At 30.3% G+C, this 27,397-nt stretch overlaps 10 protein-coding genes and 1 long non-coding RNA gene across 13 annotated transcripts; 5 read left to right on the top strand and 6 right to left on the bottom strand.

Moving 5' to 3' along the window:
- The first annotated feature begins 436 nt into the window (after positions 1–436).
- Positions 437–2,778, top strand: LOC141527988 (sialin). The gene is made up of 8 exons (XM_074243798.1): positions 437–953; positions 1,074–1,233; positions 1,311–1,423; positions 1,489–1,620; positions 1,693–1,900; positions 2,001–2,145; positions 2,214–2,494; positions 2,590–2,778. The coding sequence occupies exons 1-7, from the start codon at positions 762–764 to the stop codon at positions 2,482–2,484; spliced, it is 1,221 nt and encodes a 406-aa protein (XP_074099899.1). The 5' UTR covers positions 437–761; the 3' UTR covers positions 2,485–2,494; positions 2,590–2,778.
- Positions 2,766–5,228, bottom strand: LOC141527989 (transmembrane protein 53). 2 transcript variants are annotated; one of them, XM_074243800.1, is made up of 6 exons: positions 4,928–5,228; positions 3,981–4,041; positions 3,690–3,897; positions 3,462–3,614; positions 3,272–3,400; positions 2,766–3,215 (listed from the first exon to the last, which is right to left on the bottom strand). In XM_074243800.1, exons 1-6 carry the CDS (start codon positions 4,998–5,000, stop codon positions 2,931–2,933), a joined length of 909 nt encoding a protein of 302 aa, XP_074099901.1. In that variant the 5' UTR covers positions 5,001–5,228; the 3' UTR covers positions 2,766–2,930. The 2 variants fall into 2 exon arrangements, with proteins under 2 accessions (XP_074099901.1, XP_074099900.1); XM_074243799.1 differs by lacking the exon at positions 4,928–5,228 and having other exon boundaries at positions 3,981–4,809.
- Positions 5,229–5,237: 9 nt separating this feature from the next.
- Positions 5,238–6,662, top strand: LOC141527990 (thioredoxin-2). Its single transcript, XM_074243801.1, has 3 exons — positions 5,238–5,396; positions 5,985–6,215; positions 6,358–6,662. Exons 1-3 carry the CDS (start codon positions 5,373–5,375, stop codon positions 6,418–6,420), a joined length of 318 nt encoding a protein of 105 aa, XP_074099902.1. The 5' UTR covers positions 5,238–5,372; the 3' UTR covers positions 6,421–6,662.
- Positions 6,479–12,460, bottom strand: Rpi1 (RNA polymerase I subunit RpI1). The gene is made up of 2 exons (XM_074243796.1): positions 12,152–12,460; positions 6,479–11,850 (listed from the first exon to the last, which is right to left on the bottom strand). The coding sequence occupies exons 1-2, from the start codon at positions 12,324–12,326 to the stop codon at positions 6,824–6,826; spliced, it is 5,202 nt and encodes a 1,733-aa protein (XP_074099897.1). The 5' UTR covers positions 12,327–12,460; the 3' UTR covers positions 6,479–6,823.
- Positions 12,461–13,068: 608 nt separating this feature from the next.
- Positions 13,069–14,878, top strand: LOC141527916 (uncharacterized). Its single transcript, XM_074243667.1, has 3 exons — positions 13,069–13,365; positions 13,472–14,208; positions 14,286–14,878. Exons 2-3 carry the CDS (start codon positions 14,187–14,189, stop codon positions 14,825–14,827), a joined length of 564 nt encoding a protein of 187 aa, XP_074099768.1. The 5' UTR covers positions 13,069–13,365; positions 13,472–14,186; the 3' UTR covers positions 14,828–14,878.
- A 147-nt stretch (positions 14,879–15,025) lies between these two features.
- Positions 15,026–16,982, bottom strand: LOC141527917 (uncharacterized). The gene is made up of 3 exons (XR_012479262.1): positions 16,575–16,982; positions 16,243–16,441; positions 15,026–16,066 (listed from the first exon to the last, which is right to left on the bottom strand). It is a non-coding gene; the product is annotated as an uncharacterized LOC141527917 (long non-coding RNA).
- Positions 16,983–17,118: 136 nt separating this feature from the next.
- LOC141527915 (deoxycytidylate deaminase-like) lies at positions 17,119–18,369 on the top strand. The gene is made up of 4 exons (XM_074243666.1): positions 17,119–17,338; positions 17,465–17,712; positions 17,804–18,017; positions 18,091–18,369. The coding sequence occupies exons 1-4, from the start codon at positions 17,313–17,315 to the stop codon at positions 18,188–18,190; spliced, it is 588 nt and encodes a 195-aa protein (XP_074099767.1). The 5' UTR covers positions 17,119–17,312; the 3' UTR covers positions 18,191–18,369.
- Positions 18,370–18,606: 237 nt separating this feature from the next.
- Positions 18,607–27,295, top strand: LOC141527838 (protein SHQ1 homolog). 2 transcript variants are annotated; one of them, XM_074243529.1, is made up of 9 exons: positions 18,612–18,784; positions 18,938–19,114; positions 19,188–19,378; positions 19,487–19,647; positions 19,727–20,788; positions 26,596–26,648; positions 26,733–26,820; positions 26,897–26,993; positions 27,054–27,295. In XM_074243529.1, exons 2-9 carry the CDS (start codon positions 18,972–18,974, stop codon positions 27,185–27,187), a joined length of 1,929 nt encoding a protein of 642 aa, XP_074099630.1. In that variant the 5' UTR covers positions 18,612–18,784; positions 18,938–18,971; the 3' UTR covers positions 27,188–27,295. The 2 variants fall into 2 exon arrangements, with proteins under 2 accessions (XP_074099629.1, XP_074099630.1); XM_074243528.1 differs by lacking the exons at positions 26,596–26,648; positions 26,733–26,820; positions 26,897–26,993; positions 27,054–27,295 and having other exon boundaries at positions 18,607–18,784; positions 18,965–19,114; positions 19,727–20,994.
- On the bottom strand, positions 20,955–22,388 carry LOC141527943 (uncharacterized). Its single transcript, XM_074243717.1, is given in 4 exon segments — positions 20,955–21,301; positions 21,395–21,626; positions 21,628–22,104; positions 22,224–22,388. Coding segments are annotated over 4 exon segments (1,206 nt in total). The 5' UTR covers positions 22,374–22,388.
- Positions 22,523–24,117, bottom strand: LOC141527839 (uncharacterized). The gene is made up of 2 exons (XM_074243530.1): positions 23,689–24,117; positions 22,523–23,618 (listed from the first exon to the last, which is right to left on the bottom strand). The coding sequence occupies exons 1-2, from the start codon at positions 23,877–23,879 to the stop codon at positions 22,760–22,762; spliced, it is 1,050 nt and encodes a 349-aa protein (XP_074099631.1). The 5' UTR covers positions 23,880–24,117; the 3' UTR covers positions 22,523–22,759.
- On the bottom strand, positions 24,255–25,755 carry Manf (mesencephalic astrocyte-derived neurotrophic factor). The gene is made up of 5 exons (XM_074243532.1): positions 25,437–25,755; positions 25,192–25,306; positions 24,938–25,062; positions 24,645–24,786; positions 24,255–24,571 (listed from the first exon to the last, which is right to left on the bottom strand). Exons 2-5 carry the CDS (start codon positions 25,274–25,276, stop codon positions 24,393–24,395), a joined length of 531 nt encoding a protein of 176 aa, XP_074099633.1. The 5' UTR covers positions 25,277–25,306; positions 25,437–25,755; the 3' UTR covers positions 24,255–24,392.
- Positions 27,296–27,397: the final 102 nt, after the last annotated feature.

The raw sequence follows: 27,397 nt of genomic DNA, 5'->3' as shown, positions 1-27,397 counted from the left end.
AAAGCAAAGGATTTGAACAAATTATTGAAAAACATTTAGAATTGTTGGAATTTGATTTTTAAGATGTTAAAGGAAAAAGATTAAAAATATGAAATAACGGTACTGTAAATAATTCTTATATAATTTTAACTAATAAAAAATTTATAAATTAATATTTTGAACACAAAATTATTTTTAAATTTATTTAATTTTAAGAATATAAAATAAAATTTCATCATCTGAACGAATCAAAATGCGATGAATAAATTTTAAATTTAAACTTTCCGTCTCGCGCCTCGAAATGTGACGAAACTGTGGAGCCACCTACAGCAATTTTATCTAATAACACAATGATTTTTAAAATTGAATTTAGAATCCCCGCGTGTTCTACTGAAGTCAGCGCCAAAGTGTTTTGTAAGTTAAAAGGATAATTCAAAAAATGGCGGATCTTAGATAAACAGTCGCTTACACTAGTGTAATTTACACGTACACATTTCAAATATCACCATACGAATAATTAAATGATAAATATTCGTGATTTATTAGCAAACAATTAAACAATCCGGTGATAAATTAAAAAAAAAAAAAAGTAACAAAAGTTTGTCTCAAAATGTACAGTTTAAAGTTAGAATTTTATTCTGGCGTAAAGTGAAAAAATATGGCTGTGAGGTTATAAAATAATTCTAAGCTTGTTAAAAATATTTATTTTATATCATCCGGTAGTTTTTAAAATTATCTGATAGTTAATTTTATTTAATATAAATCATAAAGAGTTATTTAAAATGGCACGATTCCGTATGCTTCCACGTACGTCACGTATTGTTGCTCTCTGTTCAGCAGCAAATTTTATTAACGCAGCTGATCGTGTAATTATGCCGATAGCAATTGTCCAAATGACTGATGAGTACAAATGGAATTTACACTGGCAAGGATGGATATTATCAGCCTTTGCGTTCGGATATTTTACAAGCCAAGTAACAATATTTAATAATTATTTAATTTATAAATAAATTGTCAAAAGTTTAAAAATTTACCAAAGCAATTATTGATATTCATTTTAAGAATAAATTTATTGACTGTTATAATTTTTACAGATAATAGGAGCAAACACGGCCAGTAAATTTGGCTGTAAGACTGTTTTAATGTCAGCCGTATTGTTATGGTCAATTAGTACATTAATAACACCGCTGCTGGTAGATTCAGTTCCATTATTAATTACCTGTCGAGTTATTCTGGGTCTTGGTGAAGGTTTAGGTAAGTGATTTTTTTTTTGAATTTATCAAAAAGTAAAATTTATTCACAAAAAAATCTTCAAGTTATTTAAATTGAAGGTTTGCCCGTGATATTTCATCTGTTTGCACACAGTGTGCCAGTCGAGGAAAGATCTCGTGCATTTGGCTATTTAATTGCAGCTGGTTCTGTCGGCCAAGTTGTTGCGTCTATTGTAAGTTTGCTCTAAATATTTTTAAATAAATCCTGCCAACTATTTAACTCCTTTTGTTTTAATAGTTATGTCCGCGAATTCCTTGGCAAACAGGTTTCTATTTCTTCGGTACAATCGGAATATTTTGGACATTATTGTGGTTAATACTTTACCACGAATCTAATTCGCAAGACGAAATACCACTTTTTGTGCCAAAGGTAATTTTTTTTTTTTTTAAATAATTATCTACATTTTTTGTTTAATTAATTAAAAATTTTGGACATTAAAAGGTCAATCAAAACAGACCTATCCGTTGGACGGAATTAATTTGCCATTGGCCGTTGTGGTCGCTTTACATTGCTCACTTTGCCATGAACTGGAGTAATTACATAATAATGCAATGGCTGCCTACATATTTATCAAGAAATTTATCAGCGAACAAAGAGAGTATTAGTCTTACAGCTCTTCCTTATATCGTTAATTCGCTTGTCGGCATTGGTGAGCAATTTTCGTCAAATAAAAATTATAAAAAAAAAAAAAAAAAAAAAAAAAAAAAATATTTTTACAAAAATTAACACAGAGCTATTTTAATTAACAGCTGCAGGACACAGTGCTGATAACTTGGTTCAAAAAAGATGGCCAATATTGTCAGTAAGAAGACTAATGACAAATATCGGACTAATGGGCCCGGGTATTTTCATGCTGGCATTCTGCGCTGTTGATAATTTACTTCTCGCTGTAATGTAAGACATTAATATTTATGTAATTAATAATTAGAGTAAATTGTTGGATTAATATAATTTTTGTTTAGATTTATATCAATATCAATGGGACTCTGCGCGTGTAATTCAGCTGGACACTTGAGTAACCACGCAGAAGTAGCTCCTAATCACGCCGGTATGACTTTCGCGATCTCAAATACAATTGCAACAATACCAGGAATCCTCTGTGGGCCAGTGACCGCAGAGTTGGTCACAGCTTCCAGCGGACGATGGATGCCTGTGTTTGTTCTTGCAGTCGCTATTAATTTCACCGGTGCCATTATATATCAGACTCACTCTTCAGCACTTCCAGTTGTTTAATTTCGTCCTGGTAATTTAAATTTATTATTATTATTATTATTATTATTATTATTATTATTATTATTATTATTATTATTATTATTATTATTATTATTATTATTACAGCATTAACTGAGATGAGCTCAACATATCACGGTCTGACTTGTGACAATTCTATTTGACTATTTTTATATGTATGTAAAAAAAATTTTTTGTACATAATTCTTTAGCTGGAAAAAAAAAAAAAAAAAAAAAAAATTACTTGTAAATGATGTAAGATAAAATAATTTAAATATAAGAAGTAAGTTTCTCAAATCAGTCTTTATTATAATTTATTAATACAGTTGAATAATTAATTAATTAACAGTAAATAATCAAAACCAGCTTGATTATAAACAAAGAAAGTCACACTAATTTCGATTTCTTCAACTTTGTTTATTATTATAATTATATTATATTAGATTAGATTATTTGTTTGCTGTTGCTTCGATCGGCAAAATAACCTGTTTGGTAATTCTTAAAAATGAATTTTTATAACCCAGCAAACTATCATTGTTAGTAGAATTATCTTCAGTATCATTTTTAGCGGTGTTTAATTTTTCAGATGAACAATCATTGATAAAATTACAAACGGTATTAATGTAAACATCACGATAGATTGCGTAATGTTTAACATGTGGTGAATCCGTAAATAAAACTAGTTTAACTTCAACTCCACGCTTTGCACGGTGATTTGCAAATTTTTCAACGTCCTGAAAATTTAAATCGATTAATCATATTTAAAAAATAAAATAGTTTTATTAATTACCGCTGCAGGTATTAACGTATCAGCGTTTGAGTAGAGAAAAAGTTGGGGCCAATTGTTTGGTTCATTCATTAAAGTATACGGATTTGAAGCTGATGGTAAATTTGTTATACCCAGTGAATTACTTATTGTCTGAAATAAAAAATATTCATAAAATTTTAATTTAAAGAGAGAAAAAATATATAATACATACTTCACATATCCAAAGTAATGACAAAAATACAGTAATAACAAATGAAAATGGGATATTGACTACAGGATTTCCTCCCATTATCGCACTTATAGCTTTAAATAATGAAGTTATTCTTCTTTCACCTGGTGCGCTGTCAAATATTACACCTTTTACCTAAAAAAAAAAAAAAAAATTAACTCAGATCAGCCAATGTAATTTAATTAATTAAAAAGTGTAATTAATACAAACCTTAATATTATTATTAATCTGATCCATCGCTAAGCTAACATGTTGGTAGAGATAAGCTCCTCCATTACTAAAAACATGGAAAATAATAGGGTGCTCGTCTAAATTACGCTCTTTAATAATATTCAACAATTTTCTTCCAATACTCGGCAACTTGTCATGTCGCAGAAATAAATATTCAACTGGCGCAGTGCATCTTAGAGTTATAAAACTGAAAAATAAACAATTAAAATTTATAACTGTGGGTTAAAAATAATAATAATAATAATAATAATAATAATAAAAAATACAAACCTTCTTTCTTCATAAATGGCACTGTACTTGGCTAAATATTTATCCTGACAACCAGCCCATCCTAGCAAAACAATAACTGGTTTTTTATTATCTTCATAAATAAATACAAAATCATCCCTGCTCAACTCAGCTACATTCTTTTTATCGCTATCGTAAATATCGCCCTTAATTGATACATTTTTGTCATTGTTTGCCGCATTGGAGTTCGGCCGATAAACAATTTGATAATTCAAGTCACTCATTTTTACAAGTTTTATTTTATTTTTTGATACTCAACCCGAACTTTGTTTGTTTAGTTTTTTAAAATTACTATTCAAATTTTAATAATTGTCCATTTCACGCAAATTTAACTCTAAAAAGCCCTTCAAATGGTCACTACTGGAGTGAATTCACCCCACTTTAAAGTATTTTTTGAAGGATATGATAAATTTAAACTCTTTTACTTCTGCGCGAATCAATACAACGCAATATATATTACAACACGTACATAGTTTTTTAATCTACGTCTACTATTCTATGACATAATATGATAATATTAATATTATTAATGTTGTTATTGCAATCGGTATTTCGTATTTTATTATTTACAAAATTTTTATCGAATTTTCTTTTAAAATTACTGCTGAATTTTTTTTAGTTAAAATATTATTTTTTAAACTATCTCAGCGTTGTTATTATTAATTGTTAACTTTAATTAAATTATTTTATAAAGAAATAATTACTATAAAATATTTAAAAATTTAATTTTTAAATTACTTGTGCGTCATTTTATCAAGATTGATATGACGTCAGAGGCCTAGGGCCCCAATGCATCTGAGAATATTGCACATAATTACGAAATTACTTGAGAAGAAATAAAATTATCTTAAGCATAAAAATATGCTAAATTAATTTTTATAAAAATCTCAAGTCAAAATTAAAAAATAATAAAAATTATAAATCATTACTCTTGCACTTTAAAAACCAGTGACGTAATTCCATAAGAATTGAATGTTGACCTTTATATTTTGTACGACTCATTACTTGCCATTATTATAATTAGGTACAGGGGTATATAAAATAAAATACAATCTCTTTCAGAATTTAATTCCCAGTCATCGAGAATTTTTAGATGATTCCTCATTTTTATCTGAAAAAATTAAAATGATAATTATTTATGACACATAAAAAGTATAGATAGTGTGTAGATGTTGAGGATTATCTTATAGTTCCGATTGATTATGACATAAACTATAGCAAACTAAACGTGTAAAGTAAAAGCAGTGCCACTAGCGACTAGCCCACGACTAGCCACCACGCATTCTCATTCTGGATTTGTACTCTGCAGTTAGCGGACTACTATATAACTTTTATATCGAAGTTTTTATTACCCGATAAGTGTAATCTATTAAAATGGCCATCCACATTAAAGACTCCGTAAGTACTTATTAAATTATTTAATTTTTATTTTATATTTTTACAGTGGTTGATTTTTATATTAAAAAAAAAAAAAAAAAAAAAAAAAAAAAAAAATGTCTCGGTGCCGCCATTTTTATTTACCTTCTAAAAATATAAATGTTTCGGTTTCTGTGTGCTAAGGAATGTGCTTATTGCTACTTAAATTAAGGGTTATATTAATCACCTAAAGTAGAGTAATTTCAATTGGTTTTGTAATTACGCAATCGTGAGTATTTTGTTATATTTTTCAAGAGTCCGATTAATTTGAAGGATTACGCGATTCGTCAGCGTATGGGCGGGTCATTTGTAATTACGATGCAAAAACTAAATCGATCTATCGATTCCTGATCAACTTTATAGTGTGACCTTGTTAATTGTAAATACGATATTTTTTTTTTTTTTTTAATTACAACAATTCTTGGAGTTTGTGAAATTTTGCGGGCAATTTCGAAAATGGAATATTTTGTTTTTTAAAATAGAGAGTTTTAATTAATTTTTTTTTTTGTTAAAAAAAAAAATTAAAAACTGGCCAAGACTACTAACTTTAACGTTATAATAAATTTACAGGATGATTTGAAGAAAAGGCTCGCTGAAGCAGGCAGCAAACTCGTCGTAATTGACTTTTACGCAACCTGGTGCGGTCCCTGCAAGATGATTGGACCCAAGATTGAGGAACTTGCTGGAGAACACGCGGATGTCGTCTTCGTCAAGGTTGACGTAGATGAATGCGAAGATATCGCCACCGAATACAATATTAACTCTATGCCGACATTTAAGTTTATCAAGGACGGTAAAGTTGTAAGTTGATCAGATTTTTTTTTTAATATTTTATTATCTAATAAATCTTAGAAATTTATTTTTACATCATTTATGTAATGTTTTGATTTTAAAACTCATTTATTAAATCTAATAAACAATTTTTTTTTTTTTTTTTTTCCAGGTTGATACCTTGACTGGCGCTAATGCTGATAAACTAATAAATATGGTTCTGCAATTTAAGTAAATAATAAGAAAAAACAGATATACGTAAACTTGAATAAATTGCCTTAAATTGTTGGGAGAAAAAAAAAAAAAAAAAAAAAAAAAAATATTGCAAATTATATTAACTAGCCTAAATTAATGCTTTTTTGTAATTATTTGTACATTGTCACTCTTTTACTTAGCAATTACAGTGTAGTAAGCATTTATTTTCTTTAAAATGTCTTGTTCCGAGAATTAATAAAAACAATATTTAAATTAAAATAACTGCTATTGTTGTTGTAATAACCATAAAGATAAAATTGATGAATGATTTATTATGGTAAGGAATTTTAATAGGAAGTGAAAATAATTTAAAAGATCCTAAATTATCTTAAAATAATTTTTTATTTATTTAATCTTAACTTATCCTATATTAAAAATAAAATCTAATTAGGAGCAAATGCTTGAGCATTGGTATTCGCTGGAAACTTGAAAAAAAGATCAAAGCAGCCAGTCCCGGACTTGCAGGGTTGTCCCAGCATAAGTCTCCCCGAGGGTGCCATCAAGTTATCCGTTTTAGCCCTAACTGTAGCACTTTTCAAGAAAGCAACAGAACTTTCAAAGGTCATTTGCTGGAGCAGCGAAGCAGAGGACTCCATTCCTCTTCGGCTCAGCGGTTGAAAGCTTCCTTCGAAGGTCATGTAGTCCGCAATAAGCAACAAGTGCCTAGGATCTACCGTAATTCCGTACATCTTAAAGACTTCGGTAACTTCTTTAACAATAACGCGATTCGCGGCTTCAATTCCGTAAGTTTTAGATATTCCATAAATGTCATTGGTGTAAAGCCGATTAAGATCCAAGACGTCGACGTACTTGGCCATTTCGATTATGTTCAGCCCATCGGTTTTCAGAAAAATTTCACCCTTATTTTCGAAGGTAAAAGCACGCTTGATGGCCGGAGTTTCCCACAGGACTACTTTTTCAGCAGTTTGTCGAAGAATCGTCGGCATATCCAGCTTAATCAAATCGAGCGGCAGCCAGAAGCTGAAAGTAAACCAGTGATACTTGGCAATATCAAAATCATACTCTAGTCCCCAGTTTGACTGACCAACAACTATATTTTTTCTAGTCTCAGCGGCCTCTAATCGAGAGTTGAGCATCTCTAGCGTGAGAACTTGATTGTCTTCATTTTCATTATCCGTCTCTCCGTCGGATTTTTTGGCTTTTTTATCCTCAGCATCCTCATCTACATCACTAGAGACTTTTTTTTCTTCTTCTTCTTCTTCTTCTTCTTCTTCTTCTTCTTCATCTTCATCTGGTTCCGGAGCTTCTTCTTCTTCAGCTTCTGGTTCATCATAATCCTCCGCATCCGTGTGACGTTTTTTCTTCTTAGCGATTTCAGCGGTTTCAGAATCATTAGCAGTAGCATCTTCTTCATCAGAAGACTCGTGTGCCTCACCATCATTGTTCTTCTTCTTCTTCTTAGACTTAGGTTCAACATCATCAATAATATCATCGAGATTTCCATCTAGAAGTGAGTCATCATACGCCTCTTTCTTTTTCTTTGATTTCTTATCGCTGTCTTCGATCAAATTGATTCCAGTTTTTTTGGCTGCTTTGTTAATCTGCTTGATCAACTCTTTGACAAATAAAGCTTCAGATCTAGCTAGGACTTCCTTGGCAGTCAAACAAAAATCATTTTTATAATGCTTTCGGTGCAAGAATTCGACAGTTAATTTGTACTCCAACCGTCTGGAAGGTTTCAGCACCATCTCGCGTTGAATACGAATGTCTTTTAAAATATCCGCCATGGTGCATCGCGTCAGCTTTACTCTTACACGATTCGCAAATTTTTCTACATTTTTAAGATCTTTCAGGAAGGGAATTTCCATGCTAGGAGTCTTTATGTTCCTGGAGGCCATCATTAGAATTTCTCTAAGCCGAGGAATACCCAGGGTGACGTTCATGTCTCCCCGACCAGCAAAATGGAAAGTGTTGAGTGTCATTTGAGTGGAGGGTTCTCCAATAGACTGGGCTGCTAAAAGACCAACCGGTTCTCCCGCAGGACACAGCGTTTTCATCAGCTTCAGACACATCATATCACGGAGATCCTGATAATTTATTTTTTTAATGTTTTTAGAGTTTATATAATCATCAATAAGACCTTCGAGCCTTTCCGTTAGCACTCCATAGTCCAAATCCTGTCTTTTCTCGGTAATAATTGGTTCAGGACATCTGGCACACTGTTTTTCATATTTACGTTTTTCTTTTTCATCAGATTGCCGCCATTTTTTAATCAGAGCCAATGTCCTTTTACTCCGCCCACTAGCAGGATCAATTTTTTTTTTCTTATCCACCGGAGCCTCAATATTATCTGCTGAAAATCTTGCAAAAGGAGAGGTGCGCTCGCGTTTTATCTTACTGCCGTTTTTAGCCCTCCATTTGCGAATTTTCTTCACCCTCTTCATTATCTCGGAATACTCATCATCATCATTCTTCAGCTGGGCCAGCAATTTCTTATCGAGAATCGCATTCTTGTTCTCCACCAAAAAGTCCATCTGGTCTGGATTTAAAAACTGACACTTTAAAATATCTTCACCATCTTCTCCATATAAAAATTGTATCAAACTGCCATCAGAGTCCCTTATCGTGCCGTCGTAATGGACAGCCAACCCCTCAAGGTGTTTGATCAAACATCTCTGAAGATAACCAGATCGACTGGTCTTGACAGCAGTATCAATTAAACCTTCTCGTCCAGCCATACAGTGGAAAAAAAATTCTGGTGGCTCGATTCCAGTCATAAATCGCGCGTCAACATATCCTCCAGCCCTGGGCGAAGGATCGTATTCCTTAAAACAGGGAAGCCCTTGCCCATTAACATTCAATGGAGGACGCTTACCTTCCAATTCAATTTGACCACAGAGCCCTGAAATTTGCAGACGGTTTACATCAGAACCCTTGGCTCCACTCTGGACCATAAACTGTAAATTATTCTCAGGAAATTTTTTCAACAGGCCATTTTTTAACGTCACCGTATTGATTTTATCTGTGATTGGGTGGAGAGCAGTTTTATACTTGTGATCAATTTGGGCGCGAAATTTCGGATTTGTAACATACGCAATGTCCATCTTCTGTTTAATATCTTGATACGGAATATCTTCTGGAAGCTCGAGAACCTCTTTCTGAACCCGCTGTCCCACCAATTGACCCTCGATCATGGCTTTTTTTGGTTTTTTGTCCCCAGAACTAACAACCAGAATGTCTTTGACTCCCAGAGTGAATCCCTTAAGAGTTAAAAAGTATTGAAAGAGTCTTCCAAAGGAGCTGAGCATTCTAGTAGAACAAATACCACCGTAAAGTTCATAAACACAGTGAATAAGACCGTAAGGCGTAGCTCCATAATGAGTCTTTTCAATGATACCACAAAGTAATTCACCGCCTCTTAAAATAACTTCAGCTTCGCTCATAGTTTTTTCATTTTTAAATTTTTCTCCGCACTTCCATGCTCTTGTTGGTTCCCTTACCCAAGCTTGAGGATCTATTTTAGCCTTTGAAGTAAGATTAATTAGCGCATTACCTTCAGGAATTAAATTTATAATAACCGTAGACACGACCTGCTTTCCCGTCCACAAGTAAACAGGTTTCATTATAGTTGGTGGTAGCAGCCTTATTTTACCTACCGAGTCAGATAAAGCGGAGTATACCAAATTCAAATAATCATTTTCCATTAAAAAAGTTCCTCTTAATGTTAAACGCACTCCACCAATAACGTGATCCTGGATCAATCCTCCCAAGGGAGTACCATCCTTGGGTACCAAATACTGATGAGGAACCGCTGCTAAATTGTACCCTTCACTCCGTCCAACCTCATTTTGGGGTAAATGAGCATTCATTTCATCACCATCGAAATCTGCATTATAAGCCTTGCAATTAGAATAATGTAATCTCAATGTTTGCTCACCTTTTAAGATCCTCGCTTTATGAGCCATTATACTGGGCTTGTGTAAAGTTGGCTGTCGGTTTAACAGCATGATGTCGCCGTTTTGCAAATGTCGATGGACAATCTTTATCGAATTTACCAAATCATCATTTTTATTGGAGGACAGCAGCCGTTTAGCAATAGCTTCCCTTTGAGTATAATCATTAGAACTAAGCCGCTGGATCCATCCATCTCCACCTTCAATCATTATCGCTCCTGGATGGACATCTGGTCCGTTGATTATCATTTGCCTTAACTCGGTGACGTTCCATGGGGTTACCGCCACCGGGTAGGAGAGTTTTTTAGCAAATATTTCGGGGATTCCTATCTCATCGATATTTATATTAGGATCTGGTGTAATAACTGATCGGGCTGCAAAATTTACACGCTTTCCCATCATGTGCATACGAATTACTCCGGCTTTTTTTTCAATAATCTGCTTGAAACCTTCGCAGTTTGCAGAATCAGTTGTTTTATTCATATCACGGTCCATCAGATGATCTACATTAGCTTGCAAAATTAGCCAGGCGTTGTGGAGCTTCTCAATAGAAGATATACCGCGAACGTCTTTATATACCTGAATACCTTCTTGAGGAAGATTTCTCGTATCTCCATCTTGAATTACCTTGATAATATTTTTAATTACCAAGCAGTCAGACAGGATAGACTTGTAGGCTTGATTTTGAGGATGCTCAATTATCTGATTTCTCAATTTATTTATAGGACGCACTCTGGGAGGAATAACGCTTATAATTTCTAAAAAAAATATATCAGTGGGGAATTTGGTTTCTACCGTTGATAAAACAGGAATCAAAGCTCGTAAAATTACTTGTTCTTGTTTCCAAAGATTACGTAAAAGTTCTCTGCACTTGTCAGGAGTAATTGGAGCTGTGACATACTTGGTGACTCCTCTATCTTCATTGAGAATTTGAATAGTAAATTTATTCTTGGTAATCTTGACTTTGGGTAGCCTTTTGGTGCAATAAAGGCACATTTTACCTCTTTCACCGTGTGATTTTTTTTGTAAATTTTCTTTGGCTCCTTTCATGGCACCGTCGATGTACCGAATCCACTGAAGATTCATGTTTTTTGATAACACAGTTGGACCCCCCTGATCACTGGAAGATTTAAGCTTCTGGCTTTCGATAAATTTCTCCATTATTTGACGCAAGGCTCCAATTTCACCAGGAGATAACACTCCATTGGCTTTCTTTTCGTCAATTAAAAATTTTAATTCTTGCTCTAGTTCTTCGAGCTCACTGTAGAGTCCCATGGAAATCATACGGTGTCGGCCTTCCAGTACAAGCTTGTCGAGACTTGACATTTGAAGATGGTGACATAGTGAACAACTTATTCGCAACAGGGAAGAAATTGTCCCGTAGAACAGGGGGTTGATTACAGGTACTGGCAGTTCGATGTGGCCGTAATGCCCGTTGCAGTGGGTGAAGGCTTCCAAGCATGTTCCACAGGGGTTTGACTCAAAGGATATTGGTCCTAAAAATTTTAATTTTACATTAACAAGAATTTAATTTAATTTAATTTAATTTAATTTAATTTTTTTTTTTTTTTTTTTTTTTTTAATTTTTATTTAAAAACAAATAAATAATACTGAAGTTAGCCAGTCAGCTGTTAATTAAAAAAATTTTTTTATTTAATAATTTAATTGCTATAAAATTTCAAATAAATTTTTAATATCTGTCAAATTAATACTATATCATAGAAATAATTGATTAATAAATAAATTATGATCAATAATAAAAATTTTACATCCAAAAAGGAAAAAAAAAAAATTTACCTAGTCTTGAATCATAAACTCCTCCAGTTATTGGATGTCCTAGAACATTGAAAGTCAACGGCGTGACAATTTTTAATTCACTCATCTTTTTAATTTCTTCAGTAGTGTACATGGATAATGTTAAAGCACTTGGATCCAAGTGTTTTGGTAAAGTTTGCGACTTGACTCGATTCATCTTGATTTTTTTAATCAATAAATTATTTAATTAACTTTTATTTTTTAATCACATTCATCACTATATTAAAATTTGTTAAATATTTTTTTCCGGCTCCACGTGCCTTTAAAATAAATATAGGGGTATTAGGTTATATATTTTTAGTCTTGCCATGTGAGAATTGTTTATATATATATATATTGTCATTAACTATAAATTGATGGTGCTGCCACCCTGTATATTGGGATGTAAACTGTATTTGCGCGGGATTTATTTAAATTTATTATTAATTATTAATTTAAATTTATTTTATAGAGAAAATATCAAATTAAATTAAAGAAAAGGTACAAATTTCAATTTTAAAGGATTATTTTTAAATAATTATAATTTATAGTTTTATTATATAAACCAAATAAAATATTTTAAATGATTGCAATTTTGCCGCGTAATGCATCAACAGCGACACAACATAATGGAGAAAGTAATTATAATTATACTTGTGCTGTATTTATTGTGAAAATATGGCCCAATTTGGGTATTTGCATGATTTTGATATTCATAAACTTTTGTTATTTTTACATTCTATATAATTTTTTAAAATTTTTGGAAAAAAAATTTTTCGATTTTGTTCTTAAAAATTTTAATTTTAATAATTTAATAAATAAAAAAAAAGCAGATATTTAAATGAATAAGTAGCTCCATTTCGTGTATGTGACGTCATAGTATTTATTTCATTTGAAATTTTAAGCGCCAATCTCTTGTAAACACGTGGCAGGTGTAAACAATTGTTGTGTTAATTGTGATTGATTAAAAAAAGATCTGGTTGTGTTGTTTATAATAAAATAAAATTATTTAATTGCTCAAAATGTCGTCAAAAAATGAGTTTTATTGGTGTATAGTTCCAACGTGTAGAAATACTACTGGTAAATCGACACTAGAAAAAATTTTTATAAATGTTCCATTAAATTCTGTTAAACGGAAAAATTGGTTAGATGCATGTGGAAATAAAACTCATTATTCATCATCAACTCGGCTTTATTGTTGTGAAGATCATTTTGACGTAAGTATTTATTAAAAATTTATTTTAATGTTTACATAAAATCATAACCTAAATTTGTGATTTTCGTCTCATTGCATGAATTGATGTTGAATTTTATTCATTTTAGCTCAAAGTGGATTTAGAAAATTAGCTGGAATGGACAATGGTTGGTAGTAACAAACGTATCAGGAATAATGTTATACCTCATAAATTTATTGTGCAATCAAAATCATTAAGCATGGGTGATGGAAATAGAGAGAATCCTCAAGCTCCTTCAATGAAAGTTGATAAAATAAGTACTGAAGCAATGGATCTAAATATTGCCAAGTTACGGCTGGATCAAAACTTAGGAGGTATAATGGACGATTTACATTCTGACCTATTAAATTTCAATACACCAGAAAATTTTCAAAAGAATAAATCCAATGTTTGTGACGATTATCCTGCCACTGGAGGTCAAAAACTCCATGTTGGTGTCCAAGTAAAAATAAAGGAGTTCATACAGAAGTGTAAAAGTTCAATGTAAACCTGTGACTAAAGATCATTCATCATCTCCAATTGAGCAGTTGGTTGATGATATAAATGCGCATAATTTTATTTCTCAACCAGCTAATAATGATCAATTATTGAATCCTTTACCTAATACTACGAATTTATCTTCTAACACAACGGCTAGTTCATTTCCTACTTCATCAGATAATTTTTTAACATCAAATGGAAGTACAGAAAATGAGTGGAAAAATGCATTTCAACAAGAAGAATTTCAGAAGCGTAATTTAAAGCAAACATTTGAAAGAATTCGGCTGTCACCTCGTAAATACATCGGGATTCCAAGTGATTGCATGGATATTATCGATATTTTACGTATGGCTAATTTAAGTGACATTGATATATTTATTACGTTAAAAAAATAAGATTGAATGAGAGTTTTGCGATTTTAGCTGATGATTTTGGAATGTCCACTTCTAATATAAGTCGTATCTTTACTAAGACTTTGCCAGTCATGGCAGAATATTTAAAAGACTTTATTATATGGCCTTCATCAGCAAGAATTAAACTTCAGTTGCCAATAAGTTTCCGAAGCCATTATGCAGCAGTAGAATCAATCATTGATTGTTTAGAAATTGAAATTGAAAAGTCAACAGATCCTGTTAAACAATCATTAACCTGGTCTGAATACAAAAAATGCAATACGGTCAAATATTTAATTTCTTGTACACCTGATGGCATAATTAATTTTATTTCACCTGGATTCGGTGGTAGAACATCGGATGCTGAAATAGTTTCTCAATCTGGATATTTGGATTGTTTAAAATCAGGCGCTGCTATACTGGCTGATAGAGGCTTCAAATACATAGAAAATTTTGTAGTTGAAAAAAAATGTACATTAATTAGACCACCAACAGTAAGTTCTGAGAAGCAACCAAGTCATGATGAAGTGTTAGCGAACAAAACGAATCGCGAGTCTCTGTATTCACATTGAAAGATTAACAAGAAGAATACGAGAATTTGAAATTTGCGAACCTCATTCATGTGTAAATATTAAACTTATTCCACAGATGGATAATATAATGACAATCGCCGCAGCTTTAACTAATCTACAAGGACCATTGATAAAAAAAAACATAAGTTTTAAAAGTTGTTGTTCAATAAAAATGTAATATTTATATTAAGAATTCAATTTTTGTATTTTTTTTTTTTTTTTTTTTTTTTTTTTTTTTTAAATAATTTAATTTATTTCAATAAATTAAATAAACGCTTGAAAATATAATTTTTCCAAAATTTACTTAGGTCTTTTAGTAATTTTTCAACTACTTGTGAATCATAATCGATAATAATAGATTTGAATTTTTGCCGTGTTTCTTCAAAAGTTGGGTCTGCTACGATAAACATTGCTTTATTTCTTCCTGTGAAAAGCATTTGCATCTGCATTTGAATAAAATATTTCATTGCAATTTTATTGTAATTGTCAGTGTTAATATAAGTGCGAAAGCTTTTTTGAGACGTCGGGCATTTAATTTCTACCACGAATTCGTCATCTATTGCATCTGGAGAAGCTCCTAAGTACGGGTGATTTTGGGATAAGAATAAACCACACTTTTGGAATTTACGCTTCAACTTCTGCTCAACTTGTTGTAAAACTGTAGCTTCCAGCTCTTTACTTTGTTCCATAGCTTTTGTATTGCGTAGTTTTTGACCTCCAACTAGCAACTCTACTAACGTTCCATTAGGTGTATTACAGCGGGATGCTTCATAAGCTTTCGACGCTGTTATTCGTCCATACCGCAATGAAAACCAAAGATCACAATCTGGTTGGTTTTGAGTTTCCTTTTCTATATTATCACACAAGTCAGGAGACATTCGATTTGCACTAAATTGTATAAAATTATCGCATAATGTTCCTCCTAAATTAATAAAGTCCACTAATAAATTGTATATTGAAAGGCTTTTTCAGTATTCTCAGAGTTGAAATACTTCAAGATTTGGCTCTGTACGTTTTTTTGTTTTGTTCTATTGACAAATTCTTGCAAAGTATTGAAAGATTTAGGTACAGCAGTAATATTTGTCTCAGAATCAAAATCTGTCACTCGAATGAATTTGATTGCTGACCCAACTTAAGATAAAACTGATTTACGCCAGTAATATTCAACATCAGTTGGAGATGGTTCTTCCGATCGTCTGTGTAGCCACATTAAAAACGCGATTGAGTGCTTACATCCACCTAAAAAAGGTATATAACAAGAAGAAGTGATTATTGGTTATAATATTATCAAAATATTTATTTTAACATATTATATAACGTGTGTATTAGATATGAATGTTTATGCAGGAAATTATGAAACAAACAATAACCGCAATGATTTTATTACTTGAATATTGTTAAATTATTTTATTTACCTGACGATGCGGCGCAATCATGACACTGAATCAATAAAATTTCTTCATCAACAATATTTATAACTGCAGTCACTCTATATGATTTATTATGTACTCTGTGTTCAGGACAAATAAGACACTTGAGAGTACATTCAGGTCCCTGAAGCTTAATTTGTACATATATTCAATGGCTGCATCTCCATATGACTTTCTCCCAGATCTATAATTCAAAATATTAAAATAAATATTATTTATGTAACAGCTAATGAATACTTTATGAACTTGTTGATAAAAAAGCACCGTTTTATTTATAACTAATATCTAAATAAACAGCTGTATTAAAATATACGAACATGCTAGCTTTTGCTCCTTTCATTTCTGCTGATACAAAATCAGAGTTTGTAACAAGATAAGTTGCAATCATGAATGCATCAACTCGCGGTAAATTATCAGACCGTGCTTCACTAAAACCAGGATCCACTTTTCGCTGAGGCATTTTTATTATATAATTCGTTGATATATAATTACAAACTACACTGTTGAACTGATGCTTCTCAAAAGTCTTATATAGTATATATAACAACATTGACATGTTCATAACCTCCAAACACATTCACTTTAAATTTAAAAAAAACATTTCACAAAAATTGATTTTACTTTTAATTATTTTCAACAAAATCTAACATTAAAAATAGGATGTATAAAATTTAAAATTGAAAAAAACTTAACTTTAAGTTTTTTAGCAATGTAAAATATTATACATGACTTAAATGCTCATTCAAATATACGCGCTACAAATAGCACAATGACGTCACACCAATCACATCACGTTTTACATCACGTGACTTTTATGTAATTTAGGACCACTTTTATTTATTAAATTATTAAAATTTTTAAGAACAAAATCGAAATTATTTTTCTTCCAAAAATTTTAAAAAATTATATAGAATGTAAAAATATCAAAAGCTTATGAATATCAAAATCATGCAAATACCCAATTCATATATAAAATTCATTTCATCAGTTCACTGCTTTGGACGACATTTTTACTTGTGATATTATTTAATAAAAAGTTAATTATTTATTGCAATATGACTGATAGTAAAGAAGTAATAAAGTAAGTTTATCTTTTAACGCACTTGTTGCATTTATTTTAAATATATTTATTTTAATTACTAAACAAAAATATTGCGGAAAAAAAACTTAACCTAACTTTGTAATAAAAAAATAATTTTTTGTTTAGCATCAAAGATGAAGGAGAGATAAGAAAACGAGACGATGTCATCGGCTGGGATGATCTTTTTATGGGAATTGCATTTATGGCGGGAACAAGAAGTAAAGATCCATGCACACAGGTTGGCGCATGCATTGTTGATGAGAACAAGAGGATTGTTAGTATTGGGTACAACGGAATGCCAGAAGGCTGTAATGATGATGTATTTCCATGGGGAAAAGATCCTAATAATCCTTTAAAAAATAAGCACACTTTTGGTAAACAATTTAATATTACAATAAGAAGATTAAATTATGATAAGAAAAAAAAAAAAATAAATAAATAAACAATTTATTTTAATTTTTTCAGTTTGCCACGCTGAATTGAATGCTATTCTCAACAGGCACGGTGCTGATATAAAAGGTTCTACTATTTACGTAAGTCTATTTCCGTGTAACCAGTGCGCTAAGCTCATTATCCAATCTGGCTTGAAAGAGATTGTTTATTACTGTGACAAACATGCTAAAAAACCATCTACGATCGCTTCTAAAATGATGCTTGATGCTGCATCTATCAAGTACAGGTAAACTATTTTTTTTTTTTTTAATTAATTAATACTTTTTAAAATATAAAATTACAAATGATTTCATTTTTAGGGTATATGTTCCGGAAAAAGAAGTTATCTTAGTTGACTTGGCTAAGAAAGTTGTCAACCTACTGACAAAATCATCCGACAAGGACCACGATACGACATAATGTGTCGAGTTATCATTAATAATAAAATTCGATGATTCCTTTATTTTTTTTTCTATAAATTATATAATTAAATATTTTTCAAGAGTATAAAAGATTTTATTTTATCATTTATTCAATTAATAAATAAAATGTAGTATTAAAAAGGAGACTCGTTTGAATAAATGTAAAATAATTTTTAAGTATTTCTTTTTAATTATTAATCCCTCTTAAAGAAAATTTTAGTTGTTGTTGTTGTTGTTGTTGTTGTTATTATTATTATTATTATTATTATTATTATTATTATTATTATTATTATTATTATTATGGAGTATAGTTTGTATTCTTTGATAATTTACCGACATTCCTGTTTCTAGTTTGCTGGCGCTGTGGAAATGTAAGAATTCAGTTAGCGTCTATAGATTTAATGTTTATATCTAGCAATTTATAACCTAAAATATACAAAATATAGTTTATCAACAATTATTATTGTCATAACTGTAATATAAATAGCATCAACTGTTTATCTTTTATAATATAAAAAATAGCATCATAAGTATAACAGAAAATATCTTGTGATTTTATTTTTAATTTATAAAAATAAATTTAATTACAAACGTGAGTATCACTCCCGAGTTTTTAATTTGTGTGAGAAATACAGAATATTAAAATTAACACGTGACAATTAAAAAAAATTTTTATAATTAACAGCTGAGTGCAAACTTCAGTATTATTAATTAAATTGAATTTTTAATTATTTATTTATTTCAGATTTAACAAAAATAAAAATTTTTTTAGAAAAAAAATGTTGACTCCGAGATTTGAATTGATTCAAGATGATAAAGAATTAACGATTAATATCTACGCACCTTATGCAAACATAAAAGATACTGAAGTTTACGTCGAAAAAACAGATTTTCGCTTTTTCTCTTCGCCTTATTATTTACGGTAAGTTTCATTAATTTTTTACAATTCTATATTTTGTTTAATTTAATTGAAAGTGATAATTATTGTTTTTTAGATTGAAATTACCTGGAGAAATCGTCGAGAATGACAAATCTTTCGGATCATACGATTGTGATACGGGAAAATTTTTATTTAGATTTTCGAAAGTAACTCCCGGTGAACATTTTGATAATCTGGACATGATCACGACTTTGCTGGCACCTTCAAAAAAGAAAGAAAATTTAACTGCTAATATTGAAGTTATTGGTAAGAATTTTTAATTTATATAAATTTTTTTCTGATAAATATACAATTATTAATGAAAATAAAGTTAGCATAATTATTAACTATAATTGATGATTATTACTTTATCAGGGAATCCAGCTGTAGCAAATGAATGTTTGGATGAGAAATCATCTAGTGACGAGTGGTATATGCCCCAGAACCCAGCAGGTTCATTACCAATAAACATTTTAATGAACGCTCCAAAATATGGATTCGGAAATAAAATTTCAAACGCTCTTGGACCTTTCGAAGTAAATTTTTTTATAAAATTATACTATCATAAATTATTAACAATAATAAAAAAAAAAATGAATTTTTTTTTTTTTTTAGGAAGGTTGGTTGAAAGACGTCGTAGATTTACCAACACCTGATTTAACATTACCAACAATGCGTTCTTCTCTCCGTGAGTCTGACGAACTCAACAATTTCAGTGACGACCACTATATGGCCGATTTGTTCCAACCCCAGGGAGCTATGAAGTCAATCCTGGAGTTTATTCCTTCCTGGATAAGCTTCAAGCCAGAAGAAGTTGAATTTACAGACCGCGAAAAAGATATTCTAAAAGAACTTCCCAACAAAGAATTTCTTTTTGAAAAACAAGAGATCCAAACAGCGCTTTACGGCCTCGTAGACATTTTATTCTCCAGTTCGTACAACCACCGAGTTACCACCGGAGAAAACACCAGCGAGAGCAGTTGGGACATTAACAAACTCAGCGGAACTTTGTGTTGGTTTGAGAGCTACTCGTCAATGGATCAGGTTGTTAAAACTATGGTGAGACGATCGCTGTGCTACCCGATCTACCGAAACTGGGAGATGTCGATTAAGGTCCTGGAGGATGTCAAGGCGATGCTGAAACTTGGGAAAAAATTTTCAGTGAAGCGACTGTGTGAAATATACGATCTATTCAACAATTCATACGAGCCGCGGTATGTTTTGAATCAACTGTACATCCGCGATTACCTTATCTGGCTCCAACAAGCGCCTGAGAATATTCTAAATAAGGTGATCGAGGAGCTAGAAGCCGTGGAGATCAAGAAAAAAGACCTGGGGCTTGATCTCGTAGAACTTGAGGCTGCTGGATGGTCCATTTTAGAAGAAGAGAAGAAAAATGATGACATTAGGATTGATATTGATGAAAATTTCCCCGAGTACTTTGTCAATAGTGTCGTGGATGGATTTGAAAAGCTTGAACTTAAAAACCAAAGTGAATCCAACACTGATACTGACTCTAGCAGTGACAGTGACAGTGACAGTGACAGTGATAGTGACAGTGATAGTGACAGTGACAGTGACAGTGACAGTGACAGTGACAGTGACAGTGACAGTGACAGTGACAATGACAATGACAATGACAGTGACAGTGATAATGATACTACGGATCCCTCTGATGCTTTGAGTCTTTCCAACACCGAAGCCAGCAGCTCTGATGATGAAATTCCTCGAAAAAAATTTTATGATCTTGATTCTGATGATCTTACTGAGGAAGAAAATTAGGTTTAAAATTTTTTTACTGTATTTATTTATTACTTGATGGATTAAAACTTGTAAAAATATTTTATTGATAAACTTTCAATCTCATAATAGAAAAAAAAGAACCCATTGTTTTAACAATATTTTTAAAGTTTACTAAATTTATAATATAAATTTTACCAGCTGTTAATTTAAATTCGCAATTATTCTTCATCATCATTATGAAAACCAGGTCTTTAAGTGCATACAGAGGAAAATTATACCAACAGGATTCGTAAATAGATAAATACAAGTTGTCAATGTGTGAAGACAGTTTATCACCGATGTAACAATAAATATATAATTCTGTAAAAACGTAGAAAAATGTTCCACATGTCAGCTCAATAGCTGCCTTTACATTGTTTTCTTTCATATAAAAAAGAACTGTATAAGCTTAAAAAAAAAAAATAATAATAATAATATATATATATATATATATTTTTTTTTTTTTTTTAATTAAAAAATTTTATGAAAAATAATAATTTTAATTACCAATAACATTCAATTGAATAGTAGATACCAACAATACAACAAGTATCGAAAACTCAAAAGATTTCTGAAGACAATTTATTAAATTCAACAAGTATTTCTTCCGTTTAATAATAATTATAAATTCTTTTTTATTTAATTTTGTATTATTCTTTTCGTTAATTAATTCTCGAAAATTTGAGGCTAGTATTTCAACTTGTCCACAAATGTGCATAACTATAACAAAAAAAATAAAGATCAACTCCACCGCTGGCAATATTGTAGATGCAGAATTCAATGATGCGACAAATAAATCGGATAATGTAAATAATTAGCGGAGTATCTGCATAACTCCAACATTCAGAGCTGGCAGGTGTTGTTCGAATCAAAACAGTAACATTGTTAATTGTAGTTGTGTAAGGAATCCGTTCGCTTGATAATTTTACTATGTAAAACATCAAGGGTGTCAGAACTATGTAGAGCAATACGCGATTAAGCGATGAGTATTTGAGCATTATTGTTTTTTGGTAATAACTATTTTTTGCATTCTGCCAGTCGGTCATTATATTGGTAATTATCCACAACATATTGTCATGGTAGACATTCAGTAGTATTATTTTAAAAATAGCGGAGACTGCGGTTACAAAGAGTCCAAATATAAAAACAATGTCTCCTGCGGGGCCACAGTGATCGACTAATTCTTCACTTAAAATAAAACCTGATATAATCTTTAAGTTTTAATAAAATATAATTATAAAGGAGGTATTTTTATTTATTTCAGAGTGTAGAATAAATAATTTTAATTTATTAAACACTCTGGAATTTATATAAAATTAAAATAATTTACCAAAAATAAAAGCAAAAAAGTTATTCGGATTTTCCAATAAATATTGCGAGGCTCAAGAGGCCATGAACAAATTATTTTAGTTATTATTTTGTACAATCCTAATGCGTTTATCGATTCTTCTGTCCAGAGTTGATTGCTTTCTTTGTTCATGTTTAATACTGAGGTAAGAATTACTCAGAAAAAAAAAAATAATATTTCATTTTATTTCAGATCTCCGGTCATAAAATATTCAGAGGACAATTTGCATGAATATACAGGTATTAATAATAAAGTTTGCTTTTGCGCAAAAAAATAATATCATTTTATTTATTAAATAAGTAATATCTACCAAAGAAGAAATATTAAGAGTGTTTTATATTTAGTTTCTTATTGAATATTAAAGCGCGATTATGGTCACGCAACCTTCGTAAGAATAACTTATTTATTATGCACCCTATTTAGATTTATAAACTATTGTGCACAAATCGTTTATATATATATATATATATAAAAATTTTTATTAACATAGATTTTTTTTTTTTTTTTTTTTAACTATTTCATTTTTTAAGGACATAATAAATCCATGGCAATAATTTATTGTAATGCGCAATTAATTTACTCTTTATTTCTTCTTCTTCTTCTTCTTCTTCATAATTACTCTCTGTAGACTGATTAACTTGTAACTTGTCACTGAACTCTTCTTCATCGACTTCCTGATCAAAAATCTCGGAATTCCGCCAAATGTCAGCAACTTCTCCAAAAAATCCTGGACCTTGATCGCGTTCATAAACAGTACTGTCAGAAATAATCAATCCGTCTCCTAGTTTGCCACTTCTTTCATCCATTGAATCTGGAACATCCAAGTGTCCATGAAAATCCGGCTTTGAGTGCTCCAGAACTAGGTACTCGTGTTTTTTACTCACGTCTCCGCTCATATGATAATGAGGCGCGTGCATAATTATCTTCAATTCCGGTAAAACCTTTTCTTCAAAAGACACATCTGGTCCAGTGGCGTCAGTCACTTCTGAGGTAGAAATAAATGTAAGAGTAGAAGTTTCAACGTCATCTAGCTCAACTACAGTTGCATAAGTATCGCAAGGACCACAGGGATCGTCTTTGTGCGTCGACAATATGGCAGCCTTGACGTAAGGAAAATGTAGGATGCTCCACGGGACTACAATTTGATAGGCCAAGTACCCACACCGGTCTATCACCAGAACTTGATCCTTCGAGCCGTTAAAATCTTTCCAAATATTCAATTGTTCGTTGTCTTCAATTATAAAAATGTCCGAAGCTATCGCACTTTTAAGAGAACTAATTGAATTATTTTTTTCTTCATTTACTCTATTGATGATCACGAAGAAAAGTGCTTCGGGTAATCCAGAACGTTGCAATTGATTTTTCAATACTTTAAGCCTAAAATATTTAAAAATTTTAATGATAATTTTAACTAAAATTATTTAATCTATAAATGACAAATTTTTACATGAATGCTTGCCGATAACTGGATGGCTGGATTGGATCTAAAAATCCAAGGACATTTACGACGCCAAGTTGACCAGCAATAAACTCTGCCTTGGGACACTGATCTGTATCACTGTACTCACTGTAATTGAATTCCATTGTTATAAATGGGATAAATATCAATATCAAAATTGATATTGAATTTAAAGACATTTTAACGTATATATTAAGGGAAGCTTGCAAGTAAACTGAGGATAAAAATAATATTTATTAAATACAAAGTGTAGAAAGAACATCTGTGTTCTATCATATTTTCTATCTTGGTCTCTTCCTCTGTTTCTCTCTTGCTTTAACTTTCTACAGTAGCTGATTCAGGATACAATGCTTTACATTTATAAATATGTCCCATTTTTTTGTTTTAATCATGAAATTTTTTTTTATTTTTTATTACAAATATTTTTATTTTACCATTTACTCATAATACATGGAGATTTGATAATTATTAATTAACAGTCATTGTTATGTTTTTATGTTTTGGTTTGTAAATATTATTAATTATTAACAATTAAAAAGTTTGATAGAATAAAATAAATATAACTGGCTTTTTATTTATTTGTATTCTGATAGTTTATCGTATTATTTACCTAAAATTTAAACATAAAAATATGTATCAGATGTTGTTATTAATAAACTAATAATCCAAAAAAATAAATAAAAAATATTAATTTAGAGTTCAGTTTTCTTTGTACTAAAAGTGTACTTGGGTTTAAGTTCCTCAATACGTTTAATGTAGTCTGTTTTCTCAATGCACCCATCGCAATTTTCATCCCAATCATTCAATATTTTCTTCAGGTCGCGTACCTTCAATTTTTTCAAATCAACCTTGTCAAGATCGATTTGTTTTTCTGCAATTGAAAATAATTCTTTAACAAATTGAATTTTTTTTTATAATACTAATTTATATAAATGAATAACTACCGAATCTGAGATCACAAACTTGAGCATCTTTTTTACGTAATCTCTCACAAATTTTATCTGATGGCAGTGAGTATGTAAGTGGTTTGCTCAATTCAACAAGAATTCCTGTAGCTGAATCTTCTAATCCACCCAAATAGTAGCACTAAAAATAATAATACTGAAGTTAGCGGTCAGCTGTCAATTTAAAAAATTTTTTTTTAACAAATTAATTGCTATAAAATTCCTAAAAAAAATTTTAATATCTGTCTGTCAACTTCAATGTTATTAAAAATATTTATTAAATAAAAACTTACAAGACGATTTTCTTTGCCTTTGGTATTTTTACAGAATTTCTTAAACTCTGATTCTATTTTTTTTGAATCCTTTCTCACATCCTCTGTTAGCGTGTCAGCAAATTTGTCTATTGTTTTCACACATACTATAATATATATATATAAAAAAAAAAAATAAAAATAATAATAATTAATAAATATTTACTAAGCCAACAATGAAAATAAATAGCTTTAAAAAATGATTTTTTTAATTTTTACATGTAGGGAATTCTTACCTTCACATTCTCCTTCTTTCAATGCAAGAGCAGGTAAACTTAATCCCAGTAACAAAAACACAGATAACAAAGTCAATTGCCCCATGTTAGTCTTGAATATATTAATAATAATCACCTGTAATCAATAAGAGCGAGTTAATTAAAAAAATCAAACAAAATTTTTCCTACTCCAAAAGAAAAAAAAAAAAAAATTAACAAAAATATCTAGACCAGTGTAGGTTAATAAAAATTATATTACCACCCACCTAATTGAAATAAAAAACAAAAATGATCTATAAAAAATATAAGTACACTTTTAATAATCGTGGAAAATATCCGGTTTGCTTATGGAAAGATCTATTAATTATTGTAAATGTAAACAGTATTTATAAAAACCATCGACTTTATACCACGTTGATTTCTGTCAAAATTTGTTACTACAGCTGGCGAGAGCCAATTGGTTAGTTCTACGGCTACGTAAGCGCACTTTTATTGGTGTAAATCATTAGTTTTACTCTATTTTTTACACTCAAACAGTTAAATCTTGACAAAGTTACGTGTTTTTTTTTTGTCTCTATTATTCGTTTAATCAGCTTTTAGAGTGAAAGAGACAGCCTGAGAAATTTTATTGAGATTTTACTCCCAGGATTAAAATATACTCAAGTATACTCGATGATATTGATACTGTAGTTTAGTTGAAAAGTCTAATAAGAGAAAAAGCGCAATCACAAATTTGATAACTCCCAGCTGTCCAGGGCAGAATTGATTTTAGGTTGGAATTGTTATTTGAATTAGTACACTTGTGATTTTTTAATTTTTTATTTATTTATTTATTTATTATTAAATACTGACAATGGATAATTTATTTGGAAAAGATGATTCTTTTAATGACAGCGATTCTATTAAAAAAAGTAACTCTAACTATTTGAGTAATAATAAATTGGATGATTTTATTGAAATAGAAGAACATGACATTAAGGTAATTATTTTAATTAAAATAACAAAAAAAGTAAAAAAAAATTAGTTAATCAATTTTTTTTTTTTTTTTTTTTTTTTTTTTTTTTTTTTTTTTTTTAGCCTGAAGTGGACAAGTCATTATTATTAGAAGGAACTGACAGTAATTTAAATCCCATCACCAGTTCGCTGGGAAAAAACGCTGGTGATAAAAATGATATAATTAATTTGGATCGTATAAATTCAAGTTCAAGTATAAATGCAAACACAATAACGAATAATAGTAATAATAATAATAATAATAATAATAATAATAATAATAATAATAATAATAATAATAATGATGATGATGATGATGATGATGATGAAGATATAATGAACATCAGCAATAAAGATGAAGATTTGTTTACGCAAGCTATATGTTTGCCACTGCCTCCAGCACGGCCTATGGAAATTAAAGATCGTCGGGAGAGCAAAGATAAAAATAAACGAGAATTGGAGGAAGAGGAGCGTGAAAAAATGCAGTATGTATTTTTTATTTTTTATTTTTTAATTGATTTGAATTAATAGTAAATAAATTATTTTTATAAAAATAAATTTATTTTCAGGGTTCTAGTTTCAAATTTCACTGAAGATCAACTAGATCGTTATGAAATGTTTCGAAGAGCTGCTTTTCCAAAAGCTGCCATCAAAAGAGTATTTTTATGTTTTTAATTATTTATTATTAGTGTGAATTTTTAAGTAATTAATTAATTAATGTTTGTTTTAACAGATAATGCAAACAATAACAGGGTGTTCAGTATCACAAAATGTTGTCATTGCAATGTCTGGTATTGCTAAAGTTTTTGTTGGAGAAATTGTTGAAAAAGGTAAATTGTTAATACTCTATAATTTATTAATTATTTATTTAATTATATATTTATTTACAGCCTTAGACGTAATGGAAGAATACAACGACAGTGGTCCCGTTCAACCGAAACATTTGCGCGAAGCAGTTCGCCGATTAAGATTACAAGGACAAATTCCGATTGGCCGCTCAAGAAAAACGTTTTTAAGACTTTAATAATTAATTTATAGATCTTTATCTTAATATAATTAATTAATTTAAAAAAATAAAAATCTTATTAGCTTATGTTAATATTTTTTATAAATAAAACAAAAAAAAAAAATATTACTTGTATATGATTGAAAAGCCTGAATATCACAACAAATAATATTACATCAAAGGTTAATGTAAAAATGATAAAATTTTTTTTATTAATTGTAATATTAA

The sequence above is a fragment of the Cotesia typhae genome, unplaced genomic scaffold, assembly GCF_013202065.1.
Source record: "Cotesia typhae breed Kobodo isofemale line unplaced genomic scaffold, CoteBio_Ctyphae contig_413, whole genome shotgun sequence".
In the NCBI taxonomy this organism is placed as follows: Eukaryota; Metazoa; Arthropoda; class Insecta; order Hymenoptera; family Braconidae; genus Cotesia; species Cotesia typhae.
The sequence above is the reverse complement of the archived record's forward strand: the minus strand, read 5'-3'. Positions and strand labels throughout refer to the sequence as shown.